This window comes from Marmota monax, unplaced genomic scaffold, assembly GCF_021218885.2.
Source record: "Marmota monax isolate L192 unplaced genomic scaffold, Marmota_monax_Labrador192_F-V1.1 WCK01_AAM20220418_F8-fsc00008, whole genome shotgun sequence".
NCBI lineage: Eukaryota > Metazoa > Chordata > Mammalia > Rodentia > Sciuridae > Marmota > Marmota monax.
The window spans coordinates 28,312,336-28,333,486 of record NW_026694432.1 but is presented as its reverse complement, the minus strand read 5'-3'; the positions used below and the strand labels follow the sequence as shown (position 1 = coordinate 28,333,486).

Here is a 21,151-nt window from a genome sequence, read left to right as displayed (position 1 = left end):
TAACGGGCATGAGTTTATTGGGAGGGATAAGAAAGAAGAACAGGGGACCTCTTGGAGGACAGAGCGGGTCCTCTCAGAGAGGAGGGGCAGGTGCCTCTCTGCGCTCACTGTCATGGGCTCCAGGGAAGTTTCCAGAGAGTCCTTCCCAGGTCCAGCTCTTGACTTTGGACTGACAGCAGGATGACATCAGACTTTCAAGTCCCCACTGTGGGTGACAACTCTGGGTCACTTTGGCCCATGCTGATTGGTTCTAATTGGAATCTGTTCTTACGGATCCTATGATTAGGAGGAATTATCTTTATCTCCCTGAGTTCTGGGATCTGGTCTGTGAAAGGGTCACAGAGGTCCCGGCGGCAGGATACCCTGTTGTTCTTGTCTCTGGGGCCTGCAGGTCGCCCTCAGAGAACAGGTAGTTTGCTGAGGAATGTGACCTACTTGTGCTCTTAAGCCAGACAGGGTGGCAGGTAAATTGCTTTTTAAAAGTGAAAGTGTGTGGGGTGGGGGTGGTCAGCACAGTGGCCTCAGTTTATAGAATCATTCCCTAACCTCACGTTCCCACCACTCCTGGTCCTCTATCACTCTTAGAGTCTGTGGCACCACCTGGCCTAGACTGTCCCACAGGTCTCCAGGACAGAGGGTTACATCTTTTCCACTTTCCCCAAAGTTCCACGACAAGCCAGTCCCCTTTCCCTGAAGGAGCTGCGGGTGGGTGGTGGCGTCCACGGCTTCCTGTTTGGGTGGAAGTGGCCCAATGGGTGAATTGAGCTGGGCTGACCCAGCTGGATGACCTTGGGCCAGATGCTTGACCTCTCTGAACCTCCATACCCTTCACGTAGGATTATAATTAGTACCCACCTTGCGGGACTGCTGTGGGGGTGAGCAGGGCGCCTGGCACACACTAGGCACTCAATGAATGGGCAGCTATAATTACTCCTGGGGCGGGGGCAGCCGGCCTATGTTTAGCCCGGGAAGGGTGGGGGCGCCGCAGACAAAGCGGCCCTGCGGGCGCCCAGGGGGAGGAGCCGAGGAAAGATGGGCGGCGCCCCCACGTCCCCGCCCTAGCCTGCCGCAGGGTCACCTTGGCTGGAGCGCCGGCCAAGAGCTCCCTGAGACCGGACCAGCCCTGTCGGAAGCGGCCGATCGCCCTCGTGTCCCCAGACTGTGATCCCACCGGGAAGTCGCCCCCTTTTCCAGCCCGAGAGAGAGCCGCTAGGCTGGTGTCGCGGCGCCCAGGCGAACTTGACCTTGGGGGGGGAGGGGGCGAAGACGCAAAGCCAGTTGGGTCTGTCCCCATCCCCCAGCCCCGCGCGGACGAATGTTGGGTCTGCAAATAGCCCAGTGGAATCAGTGAGTCACGGAGGCTGGAAATACCGCACCCCTTCTCCCCTCCAGTCCTCTGACCGCAGCCTGGTACTCCGATTTCAGTAGTGCCTGGGGGTGTGCAGGGTGGGGGTTCCTCCAGAGAGCCCCCCCCCAGGCTTCCTGAACTAGTCAGCACCCCACCCTGTCCCCAGGTTCCAGCCGGCTGAGCTCTGGAGCTGTGTGACCTTGGGCTAGTTACTCAGTCACTCTGGACCTCAGAGCTTCCATCTGGTAGAAGGGCTTCAAAAGTCAGGGGACCTTGTGCAGCCTGCCCAGTCTTGTGTCCCTTGTACCTGTGACAGTTTGGGGCGTAGTTCTTGGTACATAGTCACAAACAATAAATGTCTCTTGCAATAATGAATGAATCTAAAGGGGGGGCCGTAGGCAGCTGGGGGACAGGGAATACAGGACTTTCATTGAAATAATCCTGGGGTTTCTGCAGGTGGGTTTGGGGAGCCAAGGGAGGCTGGGGGCACCCACATTTCCCTGAGAGCTTAAACTTTAAATTGTCTGTTTATCCTGGGCTCCCTTGCCTGGCTGCTTCCTGCCCAACCCCAGGTTTGAGAATCTCAGGCTGTGGCCCGGCAGCACTGCAACACTGTGTTTATTGTGTGTGCAGATTACAAAGCCCGGACCCTCCCATGGCCCCCACCCCCGATTCCCCCCAGGATCCCAGAATGGCTCTCTACAGCGTGAGGGCCGAGGCTGGGGGGCTCCACCTGTCCTGGGGCCCCCAAAGACTGAGCCATCACCCCCCTCACCTTTCTGTATGTGGGAGACTGAGTCAGGGTCTTGGGAGTGGCTGAAGTTCACCAGGGTCAAAGTTGATGGGGTCCCTACCCTGGCTCAGGGACCAGGAAGGACCTGGAACGAAGATCTTCCTGTGATTCCTTCCCCAACTGGATGGAAGGAGACCGTGGTGGGGGCAGCCAGCAGCTGAGATGTCCTGGGTTCAGGTCCAACCTTCAGCGACAAAGCCCGACATCCAACAGTTCAGAGACACGGCTTTCCCACTGACGAAAATGGAAACACTAACACTAAGTGTGATTTTTTTTTCTTTTTGGTACTGGGGATTGACCCCAGGAGAGCTCCACCACTGAACCACATTCCGGCCCTTTTTATTTTCATTTTGAGACAGAGTCTTGCTAAATTGCCCAGGCTGGCCACGAACTTTCGATTTTTCGGCCTCAGCCTCCTGAGTTGCTGGGATTACCAGTTTCTGCCGCAGTTCCCAGGCTCGAGCTGATTTTATACGCTCTGAATCCAGCCCCCACCAAGGTTAATGCCGAGTATTTGAAGGACAGTGATGAGACGTGTGCGTGTGTGCCTGTGTGCATGTGTGCGCTACACACACCAACCTCTGGATTCCTAGATTAAGGAGAGGGAGGGCTGCAAGAGGCTGGGTCCGACTCGCCATCCCCGCTCTCACTCCCACCCTGGGGTCCTGTCTGCTGTAGGAACAGCCTCATTTGGGCCCAGCCTCACCTGGAGGCAGCAGCAGGTAGGGGCAGCAGGAGTTTCACACTGTTTACCACCAACCAGCTGTATTGGAAAAACCCATCTGTGCACAGACACAGAGTGCCCAGCCCTGGCACAGCTGGCTGGCTGGGGCACAGGGCAGGGGGCAGCCTGCCATCTGGTTTGGGGCTTGGAGGGCGGCAGAGGGAGGTCTCTGGGATGGCCGACTCCTGGCCTCCGTGAGCCCTCCTGCAGTTCCATCCAGGTGACCACCTCTGTCTGGCCTTCCCTGTTCTGCCCATCCCTAGATCCTGCCCCTGCCTTGCAGAGACTCCACAGATCAAAGGTTTGTCTGCCTGTCTATCCTGCAGATGATTCGCCCAGAAGCCCTGCCTGTCCCCATCCTGTTTTCCCAAAATAGGTTCTTTGGGACCTCCCTGCCCCTCCCAACCCCTGTATTCTGAATTAAGTAAAGGAGACCATATCTGGAATCTGGGGTCCATGGGTGGGCCAAGGAGGTCCCTGGCCTGCCTGGGCAGAGGGGAGGGCCCTGGTTGGAGGGGATAGCCCGCCTGGGGCCTGGGGCTGTGGGGGGCTGTGATGTCCTGCGGGCCGTCGTGGAGGGACAGGGAGACCTGTCTGGCAGGCAAGGGGAGGTGGGCTGGGAGGGCGGGTGGGGGAGGCCCTCAGATTTTGATCTCCGTCCGGAAGGTCTGCTGGACGTGCTCTGTGTGCGGGTGACGCCGCGCCCGGATGGTGAGGCTGCCATCCTCCCGCAGGGCTGAGGTCACCGAGGTCGGGTCCACGTCCTCTGGCAGCTGGCACTTGTGAGCAAAGGTGTTCATGACTGTGCCATCTGCCGCCAGCTGGGGAGGGTGACAGGTCAGGGAAGGCTGCCCCTCAGCCCTGTCCTTTCATCTCAAGCCACAAGCCCTCCTCCCCACTCTGATCCCAGCCGGGCTCCGAGTGCTGAGGGTTCTGCTGTCACGTGTGGAGGGGCGGCCACGGCCACGGGTCTGCAGGGACAGGTGCAGAGGTGCATGGAAGGACTCCAGTGGTCCCAATGGGGGAAGAGGGGCTTGGTGCCCAGGTGACCGCAGCGAGGGCGAGGCTCCGTGACAGACACTAGGACTCTGGGGCTCCTTAGCAGTGCCCTCTTGGATACCCAGACACCCTGGGTCCGCCCACCAGGACCAGGCCACCGCCCTCCCCGACAGCTCAGCCAGCACATAGTGTCCAGAGGAGTCTGGCCGGCTGAGTCACCGTCAGGGTGACAGGGCTGGCACGTGCTGCCCCTGGCCCTGGTCCTCAGCACCGGTGGCCGGGGTTCTCGGGACCAGCTCCCTGTGTACAGGGGAGGAGGCCGCTGGGGACAGAGAAACCTGTGCAGATCCCTGACAGGCAACTGGCCACAGTGGTCTGGGGCTGCTTCCTTGCAGGCTCGGCCCCGCCCCTCTCTGGGGTGAAGGCCCCAGTGTCTCCTGGGAGCTCAGACTCAGGGACCCTAGTGACCCAGTGACCCTGAGCCTGTGGGTGGAGGAATGTGTGGTCTGGAGTGTGTGACCCTGAACTGCAGGGCCTCTGCAGCTGGGGGCCCCAAGGTGAGGCCTGGGCCTCTGGCTCTGGGTGGAAGAGGGATGGAGGTGTGGCAGTGGGGACACCCCGCCCTCTGTTGCCAGAACTGCAGTCCTCATGCCACCATTCCATCTATCTCCTGTCACATCCTTGTGACTCACCCCCTGGCGTCCCCTCAGTCTACATCCCCCCCCTCCTGCCCACCCCTAGGCCACTCAGCTGCCCGGGCTCCTGAAGGCTGAATCTGGCAGCTTTCAGAGGGTGGGAGGACCCCTGACCCAGGAGCTGCAGGGACAAGATCTCCAGTGTGCCCTGGGCGAGTTGGGTGGGCAGGGGACACTGGCCAGGGTCTGAGGTCTCAGGATGGGAGGTGGGAGTAGGGGACACCGAGGGCAGGACTAGGCAGGGGTGCAGAGGGGAGGTGCAGGGGGAGGCCAGGCTCACCTTCTCGGCCCGCACCTCGATGTGGTTGTTGGAGGTGGTGACGATGATGTCTTCGGGGGAGAAGTCCCTCACATCCACTGCAAACTCATAGGCGTCTCCCAGGGTCTTGATGTTGCCGGCCCCCGCGGGGCGGGCTGTGGGGAGGGCGGCGGTGAGCTGGGCATGGGCAGGGGTCGTGTCCAGAACCTGCTCTCTGTCCTTCTCTTGGGAAGCAGGTGGCTGTCCCAGGTGACCTCCCCTCCATGGTGCTTGGGGGGCCCCTCCGTCTTAGCCCAGCTTCTGTGGTGGGCGGGCCTCCCTCCAGACAGTGTGTGCGTGTGCACTTGAGTGACACAGTCTGCGGCGGCCCCACCCAGTCCAGGAGGCTCGGGCTGCCTGCCACATCTCTGTCCCCTCCAGCCCTCCAGGGTCCCAGCCAGAGCCTGGTCACAGGTGCATGGTCACTGAAGCCATATCTCACCCCAGGGCCACCACGGCTCCTTGGAGGCCCACCTGTTTTCAGGACCACCTCTGTCCTGGCAGGTGGCAGCCCCAGTGGGAGTCCCCAACCTGAGCATCTCCCCCCCCCCAGAGCCCCCAGCACTTGCCTGGGAAGGCCAGGGGCTCCGAGTGGGGTCGCATGAAGCTGCCGAAATCCTCAGAAAACATGCTCAAGGCCTTCTCCATGGGGGGGTCCTGGGCTGGGAGGGCCCGGGAGGCCGAGGAGGAGGAGGAAGATGAGGAGGAGGAGGAGGAGGAGGAGGAGTGGAAGCTTCTCTCCGCTCTGAAGGAGGAGGAGGTTCGGTGGCTCATCCACGGGCGACACCGGCCTGTCCAGGCGGCCAGGGGAAGACAGGAGAAGGATGTGGCGCAGGCCTCCAGGGGAGCGTGCCTGGCCCGGACTGCCAGCGCTTTATAAGGCCCGACAGTCGCTGGGCTCGGGGCCAGCCCCCTTGTCTACCAGCTAAATTTAGGCCTCTCCACGGCCCAGAGGGGGCTGGAAGTCTTCTCCGGAGAATCGGCGCTGCTGACAGCCGGACGCACGCAGGCCGAGGGCTGAGCTCACCCTGGCATTCCAGGCCTCCGTGCCCACAGGGCAGGGGTGGGCCCTGGGCCCCAGGCACGGAGTCCTGTGCTGTCCCAGGACCATGTGGGTTTGGTGATTCCCCCAGCAACTTGGGGACTCTCTAGGGACTGTGCTTCCCCCATCAAACCCCTTGAGGTCCTCGGATGCACACGGCTCTGTTTACAGCCCGGCTTAGGCTGAGACAGCCCTGGGGGCGGGTAGAGTGTGGGCTGTGACCCTGCCACTGCCACGGGGCCTGGATTCCGTGTCCCTCATCCCCTTCTCGGAACATTTAGGGCCCCAGAGAGGAGAAAGCTGTCAGCGCCAGGCAGAGCTGGGGGTGGGCCCACAGGGGGTGGGGGGTGGGGGCAGATAACTTGGTAATTGTCCCTAAAGATCCAGGAGGTCAAGTTCCCAGCAACTGCGAGCCTGACCTCCAGCTCCGGAGATCCCGGGCTGCAGTCGGAGGATCTGAGTTGACGAGAATTCTGGAGACAGTATTCCAGTCCTGCCTTCTGGGCCCAGAGCCCCACTGTGGGCTCTCCAGCAGGCCCCGCTGGCCCCCACAGTCACAAGGAGGAGAAATGTGCCCATTTTAAAGACTGAGAAATGGAACCTCAGAGCAAGGGTCGGGAACCCGGAGGTGTCAGATCCAGACCCTTCCTGAACATGCGCTTATGGCAACAGGCTGGACCCGAAGCCCTGAGAAGCCCCGTCTGTCCACCCCCTGCTCAGAGAGCTACGCTGAGGGCTGGGCCAGGAGGTAGAAGCCAGGGGGGGGGCCCTTCTGGGTGGCCTGCCCTGTCCAGGAGAGGTCAGGGACCTCCACTCTCCTCTTTAACCCCTCCCTCACCCATGGAAGCCTCCGAGTGCTCCAGTCCACCCAGAGCCCCGTCCAGGTGCCCATGACACCTGTCCCTGTCCCTGTGCCATGGCCTTCCTTGATCTAAGAGGGCAGCATCCTCCCCACATCTGCCAGGGCATCTCCCGGGCAGGGTTCTCTGGTCTCCCTGTGGACAGGGGGTCCCTGCAGAGGGATGGCCTCTCCTCTCGGCTCCCATGAAGCCCAGCCCGGAGCTTTCCCTTCGGGAACTCCTGCCATCACTGGGGCTACTGGTGTGTGACACAGGGGCAGGCAGGGCACAGGGGCCAGGGTGGCACTGCAGCAAGAGAAGTTTGTTGTCCCCGTGGAGATGAGATGCCTGCCTGTGTTGGCCGGTCACATAACTGACCGAGGGGGTTCTGGCAGCGCCCAGGGAAGTGACCAGCACTGAGTGAGGTGGGGGAAGGATGGGGGGCCCAGGAGCCCGCCACCCGGCGGGGTGACAGGAGCCAGGGCTAAATGCAGATACTCAGTCATGGTGCCCAGGGCCTGAGTCATGGCCCCTGGACGTCGGATCCCTTTACCCACCCCGCCCACCAGCCCTCCTCCCTTCCCCCATCCCCAGGCGTCATGCACATAAATACTGAATGGTTCAGTGGCCAGGAGGAACCTCAAAAGGTCATCGAGGCCATTCCTTAACTCTAGACCTCTTCCTGGGGATCACAGGAATGGGAGGAGCTTCAAGGAGGATCCAGTCCCTGGAGTCCAGAGGTGGCCCCACCCACCTGGAGGCTTTTCACAAACATAGCTCCCCAAAGCCAGCTGGGCACAGGCCTGTGATCCCAGCCACTCAGGAGGCCGAGGCAGGAGGGCCGCAAGTTCAAGGCCAGACTGGGCAACTTAGCCAAGACCCTGTGTCCCAATGAGAGTAGGAGGGCTGGGGACGTGATTCAGTGGTAAAGTGCTCCTGGGTTCAATCCTCGGTACTGGGGCGAAAGTCACTCCCCAAGATTCTGATTTGGGGTTTGGGAAGAACCAAGACCTGTTCTCAGCTCCCCTACAGCCAGCCCTGAGGCCAGGGTTCTGGAACCTGGGGTGGAACACCTCCCCCATGTGCTGGGCACTGCTCTAGGCTGGGGCACTTGGATGTGGGAGGCACTGGCGGTCACAGGCACAGGCACACACTGTCCTAGGCCATCCTCATTGGGCAGAAGAGGAAACCGAGGCTCTAAGTGGGGAAAGGGTTGGCTGGCAGAACTGGCTTCAAACCTGCTCGGAACCTACTGAGCCATCTGTACATCTGCCAGGCACTTGGAGAAACTGGAGGCTGGCTTGGGGACAGTGGCTTTGGGAGGGACTTGCCCCAGGGACTGTGTCTCCTTGCTGCCCTCTTCCCAGTTTCCTGGTGCTCAAAGGACCAGGGATCAAGGGTGTGGGCATGGTTTGGCCGTGGGATTGTGGTGGCAGCTGCCTGAGACCAGAGACTGGGGTTTGAGGTGTCAACAGGGCAGTCCCTATCCAATCCTGTGACTGTCCATGGTGGACAGTCAGAGAGGCTGAGGTGAGGGCATGCCCAGTCCATGCAGAGCACAAACCCTCACCCCCTGACATCACCAACAACGCTCCAGCTCCTACTTGAATGGACTTGGCCTGGCGTCCAGGGCAGAGGCAGCTCAGGGTCCCAGAACTGAGCAAATCAATGAAGGATCATTGTGATTTTCAGAGTGGTGGCTTTGGTGTGGGCAGCAATAGTCCCATATCCCTTGCCCAAATCTTCTAAAAGTGGCAATAGAAACCCTCAGCTTTGTGCCCAGATCATGGCTGGAGAAACTCCCAGTAGGGGAAGAGCTGCACAGTCTAGGTCTGAGTGCAGCCTCTGCTGTATGATCTCGGCTGAGTGACTACACCTCTCTGGTCTTCCATTTATCATCCTCAAAGTGGTAATGATATCCCTGACTCCCAAGGGTGTGGGGAGGATGAGCTGAATTGCAGATGTAGAGCCAGTGGCTGGCACACAAAGCTTGCTTGCTCCCTTACCCTCCCCCTGATGCCTGTGTTCCTAGCTTCTGCTGAGGTGAGACCAGGTCTGGGGCATTTACCCAGAGGCCCTAGGCCAGAGCCGGTGCCCCAGGACGCTGTGGGTTTGACAGGCAGTTTTCTGGGACTTGAGGGTCCAGACACAAAGATCAAGTTCCCAAGTTCCTCAGCAGGCTCTGAGGGTTCAGTCACCCCAGGCCACTGTCCTTGGGCTCCTCCTGCCCCTGAACAAGACGGGGCCATCAGGGCAGAACCACATCTGGCTGTTTTCTGTTGTTACGGTGGTGGTGTCTTGAGATGGGGTCTTGGGGACTTGCAACGTTGCCCAGGCTGGGCTTGAACTCCTGGGCTCACACGATCCTCGTGCCTCAGCTTCCCAAGTAGCTGGGACTGTAGGTGTGCCACACACCCGGCCTGCCTCTCTGATCTCTGGCAAGAAAGCTTACCTCTCTGTGATGCCATTTCTTTAAAACAGGATGACACTGCCAGGCACAGTGAGGCACTCAGGTAATCCCAGCAGCTCGGGAGGCTGAGGCAGGAGGATCGCAAGTTGGAGGTCAGCCTCAGCAATTTAGGGAGGCCCTAAGCAACTTAGTGACACCCTGTCTCAAAATAAAAAGGGCTAGGGATGTAGCTCAGTGGGTTCAATCCCTGGTACCAAAACAAAACAAAAACAAAAACAAAAAAACAGGATGACACTGCCACCTCGCTGGGTTTCTGTGAGCACTCGGTCATTCTTCGGAGGACTGAGCTCTGCCAGCACTCGGCAGGGCACAGCCATGCTCCCCACCTGCTGCCAGTGTGTTCCCCTGCTCCACGCCCCGCTCCCCCGCTCCCAGGTCGACCCTGAGAACCCAGAGCCCCAAGCCTAACCCTCAGCCTCAGCGGAGGACCTCTCCCTGTCCTACAGGAGCACTGGTGTCCCCCTCCAGCCCGGCCCCCAGGAGCCCCACCGGTGCTGCTGTGAAGTCAGCTGCCACTCTCTGCCAGCTCTGGTGTGGAGGGGACACTCCTCTCCCTCCCCGCCGTGGGCAGCCCTGCTCTGCAGGCTCAGTGGACTCAGGCAGTTCTGGTTGGTTTGTCAAGGACATTCTCAATGCCACAGTGAACCTGGGCCGGGCGGGGGCGGGGAGGGTGTTGATTGGTGGAGTGCACACCTGTCCAGGTGCACTAGACCTGGACGCAAAGAGGCTGTTAGAAGAGGCCGGTCGGGGCCACGGCAGGACAGCAGGGCAGGAAGGACTGACGGGTGAGGAGCTGCCGGAGCAGCGCAGGGACATGGTTGGGACCTGGGGCCGGGGCCTCACTTGGATGCTCAAGGGTCTCCTTTTGGGCCTGGGATTTTCCTGCCTCCTGCGGCCTGAGTGGAGGGTCACAGCTGCTCAGGGATGGGCGTGGGGGATCAGAGTCACCAGGGGGACCCTGCAGTGAGACAGTGACATCCCTGGGTGGTAGAAGCAGCCTAGGGTCCCAGGAGAGCAGTGCACCATCAGACACGCCCTCCACCCCTCGGGGACAGAGCCTCTGTGACCAGGACCTGCGTCCCCTCCTGATAAGTGCCCGAGTGCACATTCACATGCACCAGCTACACAGGCACACGGGACCTGCCTTTCCACTCAGGAGACTGAGACCTGGAGAGGCTGGAGGCAGGTGAGGCTGAGGCTGCTCACCCAGGGTCTGTCTGTCTGTCTGCTCTTCAGGGCCCCATGGAGGAGCTGGTAGGGCTGCGTGAGGGCTCCTCGGGGAGCCCCGTGACTCTGCAGGATCTGTGGGGCCCGTGTCCCCGCATTCGCCGAGGCATCCGAGGTGAGAGCTGGGTCCCTTGCACTGCCCACCAGTGACCCCTCAGGACGTCACCTGCAGCCCCAGCCACCCCAGCCCCTCCCTTCCCTCAGCCCTGGCCGCGCTGCCCAGGCTCTCTTGGGTGGCAGGGAGAGCAGGGGCCTGCCTGCCCCTCTGTCTGTGGGCCAGCCGTGCCAGGGTCTGCCCTCTGCCTTTGGCCACCATGGAGGGGTGCTGCCTGGGGCCCAGGGCTCGATGGCCCACAGGCCCTGGGACAACGCAGGTCCTGCTGACTGCGTGCTCTCTGCACCCCAGACCCTGCCGAGACGCTGGCGAGGGCTGTAACTGCCACCCGCTCCGGGCCACCCCCTGACCGCTTTCCACAGGACTCCCAGTATGCGGGGGAGGGTGGACAGTCAAAGGCTCTCTGGGGGGGCAACAGGACTGGCTTTACCTGCCCCCAGTCCTCTGGGCCCTCAGGAGGCAGAGCCGCCTCCGGCTCCCCTGGCCCCGCCCCCGCCCCAGAAGTCCTCCAGGGAGGGCTGTCCCTGCTGGCCCCCCAGGAGGTGACCCAGTGCTCTGCCCAGGGGGCCTGGAGTGGCTGAAGCAGAAGCTGTTCCGCGTGGGCGAGGACTGGTACTTCCTGATGACCCTCGGGGTGCTCATGGCCCTGATCAGCTATGCCATGAACTTCGCCATCGCGCGAGTGGTCCGAGGTAGCCCCTCCCTGGCACGCCCGCTCTGGACCTGGGCTTCCAGCACACACCGGGGATGCCACGTGGGCTGCCAAGCGCAGCAGGGTGGGCAGGGCCCTGGGGACGAGGCCTGGGGCTGACCCTGGCTTTGCTGCTGACTTGCTGTATGGCCCTGGGAAAGCTCCTGGCCCTCTCTGGGCAGTCACTTCATCTGGACAGTGAGGGAGACAGCTGCTCCCAGATCCCTTCCCAGCTGAGCACTGGGCCTCCTGTTCCTCCTCCAGCCTCACTCCCTGCTCTCAGCTCAGTTACCCTGGACTCCAGGCATATGGCTTTCTGTCCCTGTCCCTCAGCTGGCCTCCACCCTGAGGCCTCCCTGGAGGAGGAGGCATGGGGCAGGAGAGGTCTAAGAACTTTCATTGGAGAATCCACTGCCTTAATGAGGACCTGTCACCCGAGGGGCCTCACACCGGGTCTCATTCAGGCCTCGACAGGTCTCCTGTAGTCTTTGGTGACCCTGAGAGGGAGGCATCCACACTGGTCCGTTTGGCAGATGGGAAAACAAAGGCCCAGAGAGATTGAGTCACTTGCCCAAGGTCACTCAGCTAGGAAGTAGCAAAACTGGACATGGGGACCCAGGTCCTACTCCTACCACTTCTTGGGGATTGGCCACTCACTGGGTGGCTGCGAATCTCCATTTCCTGGTGAGCAAGTGTCCCCCACAGCATCAGGCCTGAGGGCTGCAGAGGCTGTGGGTGGTCCCCTGATACCTGGCCATCCCCAGCGCACAAGTGGCTGTACCGGGAGATTGGGGACAGCCACCTGCTCCGGTATCTCTCCTGGACCGTGTACCCAGTGGCCCTCCTCTCCTTCTCCTCCGGCTTCTCCCAGAGCATCACGCCCTTCTCTGGCGGTGAGTTCGTGGGCACCATGCCAGTCTCTCGGGGGTCCTGCACTGCAGCCCTCACAGGCCCAAGCCTCTTGAAGTCCCATGGGGCTCCGGGGGGTGGGGGGAACAGGACAGGTGATGGCAGGCTCCCCTGACAGGCTGGCCAAGGCCAGACCAAGGAGCAGCTGTTGGAGCAGCCAGCTTCCCCAGGCCTCTAGTGCAGCCTCCAGAGAGTGGTGGCTCTCAGGCGTCTCCAGTGTGGCCTGTCATTCCACCCTGGGACCCCCTACCCTGCCACTGAGGTCTGCCAGACCTGAGCAGAAAACAACCCACATCTCTGACCCTCAGTCTCCTCCTCTGCAAAGTGAGGCTCTGAATCGGAACCGCGTGGGTGTATGAGGCTCTGACCTGATGGTGACCTGAAAACCCTGTGCCCAGGGCAGAGGGTTAAGAGTTCCAATACTGACTCTCACCCTGCCCTCCTCCCCGCCAAGGTTCTGGAATCCCAGAGCTGAAGACCATCTTGTCGGGGGTGGTCCTGGAGGACTACCTGGACATCAAGAACTTCGGGGCCAAGGTGGTGGGCCTCTCCTGCACCCTGGCCGCCGGCAGCACCATCTTCCTGGGCAAAGTGGTAAGGGCAGTGTGGGGCCCCCCGCCCGGCTTCCGCCCCTCTGCCCTTCCCCCACCACAGCCAGTCCTGCCTTTGAGCTCAGTTCTGGGGGGACAGGCAAGACAGGTCCCCAGATGGGGCAGAGTCCTATCAGGACGGCCCTGGGGTTTGGAGGAAGGTGAGAGAGGGGAACCTGTTGTCCCTGGGGAGGCTCCGCCAGCAGCGAGGGTGGGCCCCCCGGCTCCCCAGGCCCTGCACCCACGCCTCGCCCTGGCAGGGTCCCTTCGTGCACCTGAGTGTGATGATTGCCGCCTACCTGGGACGCGTGCGCACCAGGACCATCGGGGAGCCCCAGGTGAGCGCCCGGGAGGCCCCTTGGAGGAATGGGAGGGCGCGTGGGGAGGAGGCTGGCTCCATCCCAGGACTCCACCCCGCAGAACAAGAGCAAGCAAAACGAAATGCTGGTGGCGGCAGCGGCAGTGGGCGTGGCCACCGTCTTCGCAGCCCCCTTCAGCGGTGAGACCCTCCGTCCCGCCCCTGCCCCTGCCCCTGCACTCGGGTTCCCACGCGCCCCTGTGGTCCGCTTGCTCCGCCCCGGGTCCGGAGGAGGGGTTGGGCTGAATTCTAGTTCTCACTGCCGTCCTGCTGTGGGCACGACCCCCCACCCCAGGAGGTTGGCAGGTGTTCAGTGGCTTCAGGGTTACCTTAGACAGACGTGGGTTTGAAGCCCAGCTCCCGCTGTGTGACCCCTGCCAGTGAGTTCACCTCTCTGAGCTGGGTTTCCTTAGCAGTAAAATGGGGATCAAAGCAGTCCCTGCGTGACAGGTGAGGAGAAAGAAGGACACGGGTAGACATCCCACAGCTGGCTGGTGCTCCCCGGTCAGCGAGGTCCTCTCTTCCTCTCTACCCGGGGCTCAAGCCCTGACCTCCGCCACTCCAGGGAGATGGGTGGCCCTGGCTGTCCAGGCTGCAGAGCAGGTCAGGGAGGGGGTGGCAGGGGCTCCCGCAGGGCGGATGGGGGCGGGCAGCTGTCCTGAGCTCAGTGTGGCCCCAGGCGTCCTGTTCAGCATCGAGGTCATGTCCTCCCACTTCTCCGTCTGGGATTACTGGAGGGGCTTCTTTGCCTCCACCTGTGGGGCCTTCATGTTCCGGCTGCTGGCCGTCTTCAACAGCGAGCAGGGTGAGCCCGGGACTGCGGTGCCCACCTGGCGCCTGTCCCGCTCCTCCCTCCCTCCCTCCTCCGTCCATCCTTGGTCCGCCCCCCTCCCACTTCCCTCTCCCCCGTGTGTCCTCTTTGTGCTCCTTCCAGGAGGGTGGGAGGGTGTTGGGGTGCAGGAGGAGGGGGAAGGCCCTGGGGTGGGCCCTGGGGTGGCCTGGAGCTGGAGAGGGAGGCTGGTGGGGCCTTGAGGGAGGGGCGATTTTGCTTCCACCTCCTCCCCGACCTGTTGTGCCACCTGAGACCCCCGCTGCCCTCCTGCCCCAGAGACCATCACCTCCCTCTACAAGACCAGCTTCCGCGTGGACGTGCCCTTTGACCTGCCAGAGATCTTCTTTTTTGTGGCACTGGGGTGAGCCGGGCTTGGTCCCTGAGAGCCAGCTGGGGGCCTCCTCCAGCCCAAGTGGGCAGGGGCCCTGGACTCACCTCCTGTCCCCCGCAGGGCCATCTGCGGCATCCTGAGCTGCGCCTACCTCTTCTGCCAGCGGATTTTCCTAGGCTTCGTCAAGACCAATCGGTTCACCTCCAAACTGCTGGCCACCAGGTGGGCTGTGGGCTGAGGCTGGGGACCACTCAGGGAGTCCCCAACTTCAGCCTTGTACCCCCAACTGAGCCCTTATCCTACCATCAAACAACCCCCAGCCCACACTCCACTTAGGGAGACCCCACTCCCTTACTGACCCCTGTGCAAGTCCCCACAGCCAGCCCCTGCACTAACCCCAGCCCCCTCCTTGAGTCCTCACACCACTGCCCCCCAACTCCCTCCCTGAGCCACCTCCCTCCCAGACCTGTCTTCCCTGCCCTCGGCCAGGACACCTGGCCTGCCCTGCCCTGCCCTGCCCTGTCCCGTGAGCCCAGGTCCTGAGGGCTGAGCCCACCTGCTTCTTCCCCTGGGGTGTCGGACCCACACCCCTGCTCGGCCTCCTTCCACCCTAGTTTTGCCTTGGGGTCAGCCCCGGGGTGGTGGGAGCAGCCCCTGCCTGGGTGAGCCCCCTTTCCCCTTCTTGGGGAGAGGAGGCCCCCACTGGAGCCGATCCTCTCAACCCAGCAAGCCTCTGTACTCGGTCCTGGTCGCCCTGGTCCTGGCCTCCATCACCTACCCGCCTGGCGTGGGCCGCTTCCTGGCTTCCAGGGTAAGGGGCGGCAGACGGGGGTGGCGGGTGGCGGGGGTGGGGGACCCCATTCATGCCCCTTCTGTGAGCATTATCACTTAGTCCCCAGAACACCCTCCAAGGGAGATGCTGTGTGACATTTTATAGGTGAGGAAGCTAGCTCCGGGAGGTCAGGGCTGTCCCCAGGGTCCTCACTGGGAAGTGGCAGAGTAGGATCTGGGGTGCAGGGTCAGGCAGTGAGGGGGCTGGGGACATGCAGAACTGCCACCCGCCACCCTGCTGCAGCTGTCCATGAGGGAGCTATTGGATTCCCTGTTCGACAACAACTCCTGGGCACTGATGAGCCGGAACTCGTCCCCTCCCTGGCCCACGGAGCTTGACCCCCAGAACCTGTGGTTCGAATGGTACCACCCGCGCTTCACCATCTTCGGGACCCTCGCCTTCTTCCTCGTCATGAAGGTGGGCCCCCAGGTGTGCCCAGAGCCAAGGCCAGCTCTGGGCGGGCTGGGGCTGCCTCAGGCGGCCTGGAGCCCTTCCACCCAGGGTCCCTGATCTGATCCCTGCTCACTGGGTGCCCAGGGCAAGTAGCTTCGGCCCTCTGACCCTTGGTGTCTTGTCTCTAAATGGGATTGCTGTTGCTTCTGCCTCCAGGGAAGGCTGAGAGGGAAGAAAGGAAAGTACCTGGCAGGTGCCAGGCACACAGTGGGCTCTTTGTCGGTACCATCCCCTGCAGCGCCATCCCTGATGGCAGCCCCTCCCTAGGAACTCCCTCTGTCCTGTCCCTCCCTTGCCCTGCACTTGGCTCTGAGGCCTCTAATTCGGGGCTCTGGGTCCCACCCCCAGTTCTGGATGCTGATCCTGGCCACCACCATCCCCATCCCCGCTGGCTACTTCTTGCCCATATTTGTTTATGGTGAGTCTGGGGTCCCGAGGGTCTGGGAGGCCCAGGGTATAGGGGCAGGGCCATGGCTCCTGGCTCCTCTCCTTCCTCCCGAGGTGGTACTGAGGATGGTCCCAGGGACAGAGGGCTGTCCCCTTCACCCTGTCACCCTCCTGTCTGTGTCCAGGAGCTGGCATCGGCCGCCTCCTGGGGGAGGCTCTCTCCGTGGCCTTCCCTGAGGGCATCGTGTCTGGAGGAGTGGTCAACCCCATCTTGCCGGGGGGCTATGCTCTGGCAGGTGAGTGGTCAGGGCCCGGCTTGGGCACAAACCTCATGGGGTCCTGGATCTGCTGGTGGCACTGCTGGGCACATGAGTGGTTACTGAGACCCTCAATCTGACCCCCACCCCCACGGAGACCTGTCACCTCCTGACTCCCTCTTAGTTCTTGTCCTGTCCCGGTGTCACATCCCCCCATCCCTCTCCTCTGGCCATGCCCAGGCTCTGGGGTGCACCCAGTGGTGGCTGCCAGGGACCTCCCAGACACCTCCCACCCTGGCCACCTCCCACCCTGGCCACTGTCGTGGCCCTGCCCACCTCGACCCTAAGGCTGGCTCCCGCCTGAGCCACCCACCCCGGCTCTGCCCCATAGGGGCTGCGGCCTTCTCCGGGGCAGTGACACACACTGTCTCCACGGCACTGCTGGCCTTCGAGCTGACGGGTCAGATTGTGCACGCGCTGCCCGTGCTGATGGCGGTGCTGGCGGCCAACGCCATCGCCCAGAGCTGCCAGCCGTCCTTCTACGACGGCACCATCATTGTCAAGAAGCTGCCCTACCTGCCGTGGATTCGGGGCCGCAAAATCGGGTGAGCAGGCAGCTCAGGCCCGGTGACTGTGTGGGGGAGCCCAAAGAAGCCCCTTGGCAGCCATGTGGGACAGGGGTGGGAGGGGCAGGCACACGGGGCCCCTGGCCTCAGCCTCCCCGGGGCCACATTGGCTGCACCAAGCTGGGGCTCAGGTGCTGTCTTGCGCCAGGTCCTGAGGGCCAGCACCAGATCTGAGGTCCCCTCTGTCCTCCTGGCTCTTTCTCTGTGGTCCTTGTGCTGGTCATTGGAGGTGGACATGGAGTGGGCTTCGAGGCCCTCACTCCCCCAGGGAGGACCCACGCAGCTCCTGTCCCCAGGGAAGTGGGACTCTGAGGCTCAGGGCCCCTGGGTTGAGGTTCGGCGCCCCCGGATGCAAACTGCTAGGTTGCCCCAGGCCTCAGCTGCCCGCTGCAAGGCATGGGTGGCTACTCCAGGGGCTTCCAAATTTTAAAGTGTCTTTTTCCCTCCCATCTAACTTCCCCTCCAATGAGATTCTCCAGGAAGGCTGCCAAATAGAACAGCCCAGCAGAGCTGGGGACGCAGGGCCTCAGTGACATGGCCCCAGGTTCCTGTCCACCGTAGGGTCCCGCGAGGCACTCATTGCAGCAGCCCCTCAGTCTCCTCCCGCACTGGAGGATCGTGGGTCCTGTCCCGGCAGAGCCACGCCCCCAGGGGCCCCTGCCCCATCCTGGGGTCTGATGTCCCCACTCCAGGACCTAAAGGGAGCATCCGTCTGCCCGCAGCTCCCACCCCGTGACCGTGGAGCACTTCATGAACTGCACTCTCACCACGCTGGCTAAGGACACGCGGCTAGAGGAGGTGGTCAAGGTCGTGACCTCCACAGACGTGGCCGAGTACCCCCTGGTAGAGAGCACAGGTGCCCAGGGAAGGGCTGGGGCGGGGGCTTCCCTCTGCCTTCCCATAGGGCCTCCAAGGAGCAGGACCAGAAAAGGCAGCCCGGGCGCAGATCCCAACCGGATCCAGGCTCTGCAGCTTAGCAGCTGTGTGATGTTGGGCAAGTCCCTTCACCTCTCTGAGCTTCAGTTTCTTCCTCAGTAAAATGGACATAAAACCACGTGTTTAAGGGATAAAAGAGGGGTGTTGTAAGGTACCCCATGAGCAGCTTTGGGACTCGTTGCAGGAGCCAGGCCTGGTGGCCTGTGGGTTGGGGAAGGCTGATGGGCCACTGTTAGGGTCTTCCAGAAGCTTCCCTCCAGGCTTCCCTGCAGAATTCCCTACCTGAGTGCCTTCTCCCAGTGACAAAGCATGTTTGTAAAGACAAATGAATGGTGGCTCTTCCACGGAAACTGAATCTCAGGGAAGGAGTGAACCAGACATCTTTCCTGTTTGAAAGTCCAGTATCTAAGTGAAGATAAGTTGGGGAGGGGTGGCCCTGCTCCATCAGGACTACTACCAGCCACACGTTCCCTCTGTGTAGTGAGACCAGGTGCACACGACATAGCTGGATTTAGTCCCTAATTGCCCTTTGGGCTGCAGCTGGAGCAGTGAGCAACCTGCACAACCTTATGGGTCCCCTGTGTGCCGCCTCAAGAGGCCACTTGTGAGCTCAAGAACTGTGGCTGCATAAGTCAGTACCCTTGTCTGGAAAACGGGGATCACTATGGTAGAAAGTTGCTAGAGGTCATCACCCAAATATCAGGCACTCCTCCGCACCCTAAGGAAACCCTCGGCACTACCTTCCAGAACAGGCCTGAATCCCATTTAAAGATGCTGCACATGGCTGACCCTGCCAAGAGGCTTTCCTTGAAAGATCTCTTCTACTGAGTCACAGGAAGCAAGGAGGTCCCAAGCAGAGGGGACCAGGCGGTAGAATCAACGCCCACCCAGGAAACAGCTCTGTTGATTACGGGGGGAGGGTGCTTATAATTCTAGTTCAAGTTCTTTCCTTGTGGTGCTGGGGAAGGAACCCAGGCCCCACTCACGCGAGGTGGGTGCTCTAGCCCTGAGCTGCACACCCAGCCCAGCCCTGGAGTTTGTATTTTACTGGACGCAAGATTAAAATACCAAGCTTGCTCCTCAAAACCCACGTGCAAACCTGCAAACTCCCATGATAACCCAGGGCTAGAGAGAGGCTTGCCGAGCCCCCAGCACACAGTAGGATCACAGAACATGGCGGCCCCCTGGGTTCACTCCTATCCTGGCTGAGCTGGCTGTGGAACCTCCTGTGGGAAACCAGGAGGAAGCCCAGTCCTGCTACCCTCCTGGCCCCCGGCAGCCTTCCCCAACCACCTGAGCTGCCACACCCCCATGCCAGAAGCTGGGTGACCTTGGGCAGGACAAGAGGTTCTCTGCACCTCGAAGCCTCAGTTTCCTCTTTTGTAAAGTGAGCAATCAGGGTTATAGCAGACCTAGGCTGCCCCACGCCCTCAGAGACATGGGTCGCAGCAGCACTGTCCTTGACCCTGTAGATTCTTGGTAAAGGAGAATTCCTTCTCTGTGACTCTCTCTCCGCTTGCTAGAGTCTCAGATCCTGGTGGGCATTGTGCCGAGGGCCCCGCTGGTGCAGGCCCTTCAGACCAACCCCCCATCCTGGGCTCCAGGACAACAGGTAGGTCCTCTGGAGGGATGAGTCGGGGAGGTCAGCGGGTAGTGACGGGAGGGGCCAGCTGACCTGCCCGAGAGGTGGCCTGAGAATGGCAGCCTGGGGAGGGAGCCTGGCCCAGGGCCCAACTGTGTGTCCTCCATCTCCAGCGGTGTCTCCAGGACATCTTGGCTGGGGGCTGCCCCATGGAACCAGTGACCCTGCAGCTGTCCCCAGAGACTTCCCTGCACCAGGTACCGGGGAGCATTAGAGAATGTGGGCAGACTCGGGCTGCGGGGTGGGCGGAGCAGTTGGCAGCCCCTCCCTTGTGCTGGGCTGCTCTCTGCTCCCGGGGCCTGTTCCTCCTCTGCAGGTGCCGCCTGCCTGCCCCTCACCGCCAGGGCAGAGGCCTCTGGGTAGAGAGAGGGGTTAAGTGTCACGTGGGGCCTGGTGGCTTTTAATTTTAGGTCCAGCGCATGCTCCCTGTGTAGTATCCACTCAGGACAGAGCCTGGGGAGGGGAAGAGCAGAACAGACCAGGGGTCTGGGGGGGACCCTGCTGGTAAAGGCCACCTTTCCACCAGAGCCTTGCCCTGCTCCTTGCATGGACTCTGGCGACCCCTGGTGGTCACATTAGATATTGCAGGCCAGATCCCTCCTTCCCCGGCCTGCCCGCCCCCCATCTCAGGTCCTGGCACAGGGTCCTCTGCCCACCAACATTTCCTACTAACCTCCCCTCCAGACGCACAACCTCTTTGAGCTGTTGAACCTTCAGTCCCTCTTCGTGACGTCGCGGGGCAGAGCTGTGGGCTTCGTATCCTGGGTGGAGGTACCAGGGTCTCAAGGGCAGGGCGATGTGGGGTGGGGGCCACCAACATCCTTCCATTCAAGGTTTGGGGGGCCTCGCAAGACTTTGATAAGCCCCATACCTGAACCAATGTGGCCACTGGGCCTTGGCTTCCCCTAACAGCCGGCCTGCCGCTCTGGGCTGCAGGGACCCCTCTGCACAACCACGAGGCTGCAGCTCAGATGCTGGCCCAAGAACCCACCACTAGGGGAGTCACCACACCAGGGCCCCACTCTCAGCCTCCTCCACGTGCTTTCTCCCCAAACCCCGTTTTCTCTGTTGTAGTTGAAGAAAGCGATTTCCAACCTGACAAATCCACCTGCCCCGAAGTGAGCCCACCCAGCTACCCCATGCCAGGCTGGGCAGAGACCTTCCTCTCTTCCCCACCACAACCCACCCACCCCTCCAGCCCAGCTCAGTGCCTTGTGGAGCAGGCAGCGCTATGGAGCCCTGAAGAGGCCCTGCATTCGCTATGTCCCATCCTGGGGCCAACAGCAGTTATTGCTTGAAGGACAAACCCCACCCTGGATGGGGCTGCGAGTATGAGGGGCACAGGGTGCCCAGCGAGTAGTCATGAAGCTCAGGAATGAAGGGATGGCACCTGTGCTTTCTGGGGGTTGTCTGTTCCCAACCAGAAGCTCCTGAGAAAAATAGAGGTGCTCCTGAGCGGCCATCCATCCTGCTCCCGGGGCTGGCCCCTTGGCTCCCCTGTGCTAGCCCAGAGTGAGCCCTTGAGGCTGCTGATGGCCACCTGGGTTTTGCAGGCCTGGATCCCTGGTCTTCTCCTCGTGCCCCACTCCCCAGCAGAGAGATGCTGGGGAGAGAGCCCCCCCCCCCGCCCAGGTCCTATGATGCTTGTTCTCATGAATAAACAGGACTCTGCACAATTACTGTCACTCCAGCCCTAGTTTCCTTGGCTGAGCCATGGCTGATCAAGTGGGGTCCCCTAGGTTTGTCCTTGGGGAGTC

At 61.7% G+C, this 21,151-nt stretch overlaps 2 protein-coding genes across 3 annotated transcripts; one reads left to right on the top strand and one right to left on the bottom strand.

Moving 5' to 3' along the window:
- Positions 1-5,727, bottom strand: Hspb7 (heat shock protein family B (small) member 7). Its single transcript, XM_046469050.2, has 3 exons — positions 5,427-5,727; positions 4,840-4,973; positions 1-3,686 (listed from the first exon to the last, which is right to left on the bottom strand). Exons 1-3 carry the CDS (start codon positions 5,629-5,631, stop codon positions 3,507-3,509), a joined length of 519 nt encoding a protein of 172 aa, XP_046325006.1. The 5' UTR covers positions 5,632-5,727; the 3' UTR covers positions 1-3,506.
- A 4,128-nt stretch (positions 5,728-9,855) lies between these two features.
- Positions 9,856-21,070, top strand: Clcnkb (chloride voltage-gated channel Kb). 2 transcript variants are annotated; one of them, XM_046469149.2, is made up of 20 exons: positions 9,856-9,993; positions 10,445-10,550; positions 11,114-11,242; positions 12,006-12,134; positions 12,605-12,744; positions 13,001-13,078; positions 13,161-13,239; positions 13,778-13,903; positions 14,207-14,291; positions 14,382-14,483; positions 14,988-15,072; positions 15,337-15,510; positions 15,895-15,964; positions 16,119-16,229; positions 16,582-16,795; positions 17,539-17,672; positions 19,276-19,364; positions 19,508-19,591; positions 20,079-20,165; positions 20,469-21,070. In XM_046469149.2, the coding sequence occupies exons 2-20, from the start codon at positions 10,451-10,453 to the stop codon at positions 20,514-20,516; spliced, it is 2,064 nt and encodes a 687-aa protein (XP_046325105.1). In that variant the 5' UTR covers positions 9,856-9,993; positions 10,445-10,450; the 3' UTR covers positions 20,517-21,070. The 2 variants fall into 2 exon arrangements, with proteins under 2 accessions (XP_046325105.1, XP_046325104.1); XM_046469148.2 differs by having other exon boundaries at positions 11,090-11,242.
- Positions 21,071-21,151: the final 81 nt, after the last annotated feature.

Coding starts and splice junctions, on each gene's coding strand:
- Clcnkb (XM_046469148.2), top strand. CDS start 10,451: ATGGAGGAGCTGGTAGGGCTGCGTGAGGGCTCCTCGGGGAGCCCCGTG. Junction 15,965..16,118: donor CTTGCCCATATTTGTTTATG/GTGAGTCTGGGG, acceptor GTCTGTGTCCAG/GAGCTGGCATCGGCCGCCTC. Junction 16,230..16,581: donor GGGGGGCTATGCTCTGGCAG/GTGAGTGGTCAG, acceptor TCTGCCCCATAG/GGGCTGCGGCCTTCTCCGGG.
- Hspb7 (XM_046469050.2), bottom strand. CDS start 5,631: ATGAGCCACCGAACCTCCTCCTCCTTCAGAGCGGAGAGAAGCTTCCAC. Junction 4,974..5,426: donor GGAGCCCCTGGCCTTCCCAG/GCAAGTGCTGGG, acceptor CCCTCCCCACAG/CCCGCCCCGCGGGGGCCGGC. Junction 3,687..4,839: donor TCGAGGTGCGGGCCGAGAAG/GTGAGCCTGGCC, acceptor CACCCTCCCCAG/CTGGCGGCAGATGGCACAGT.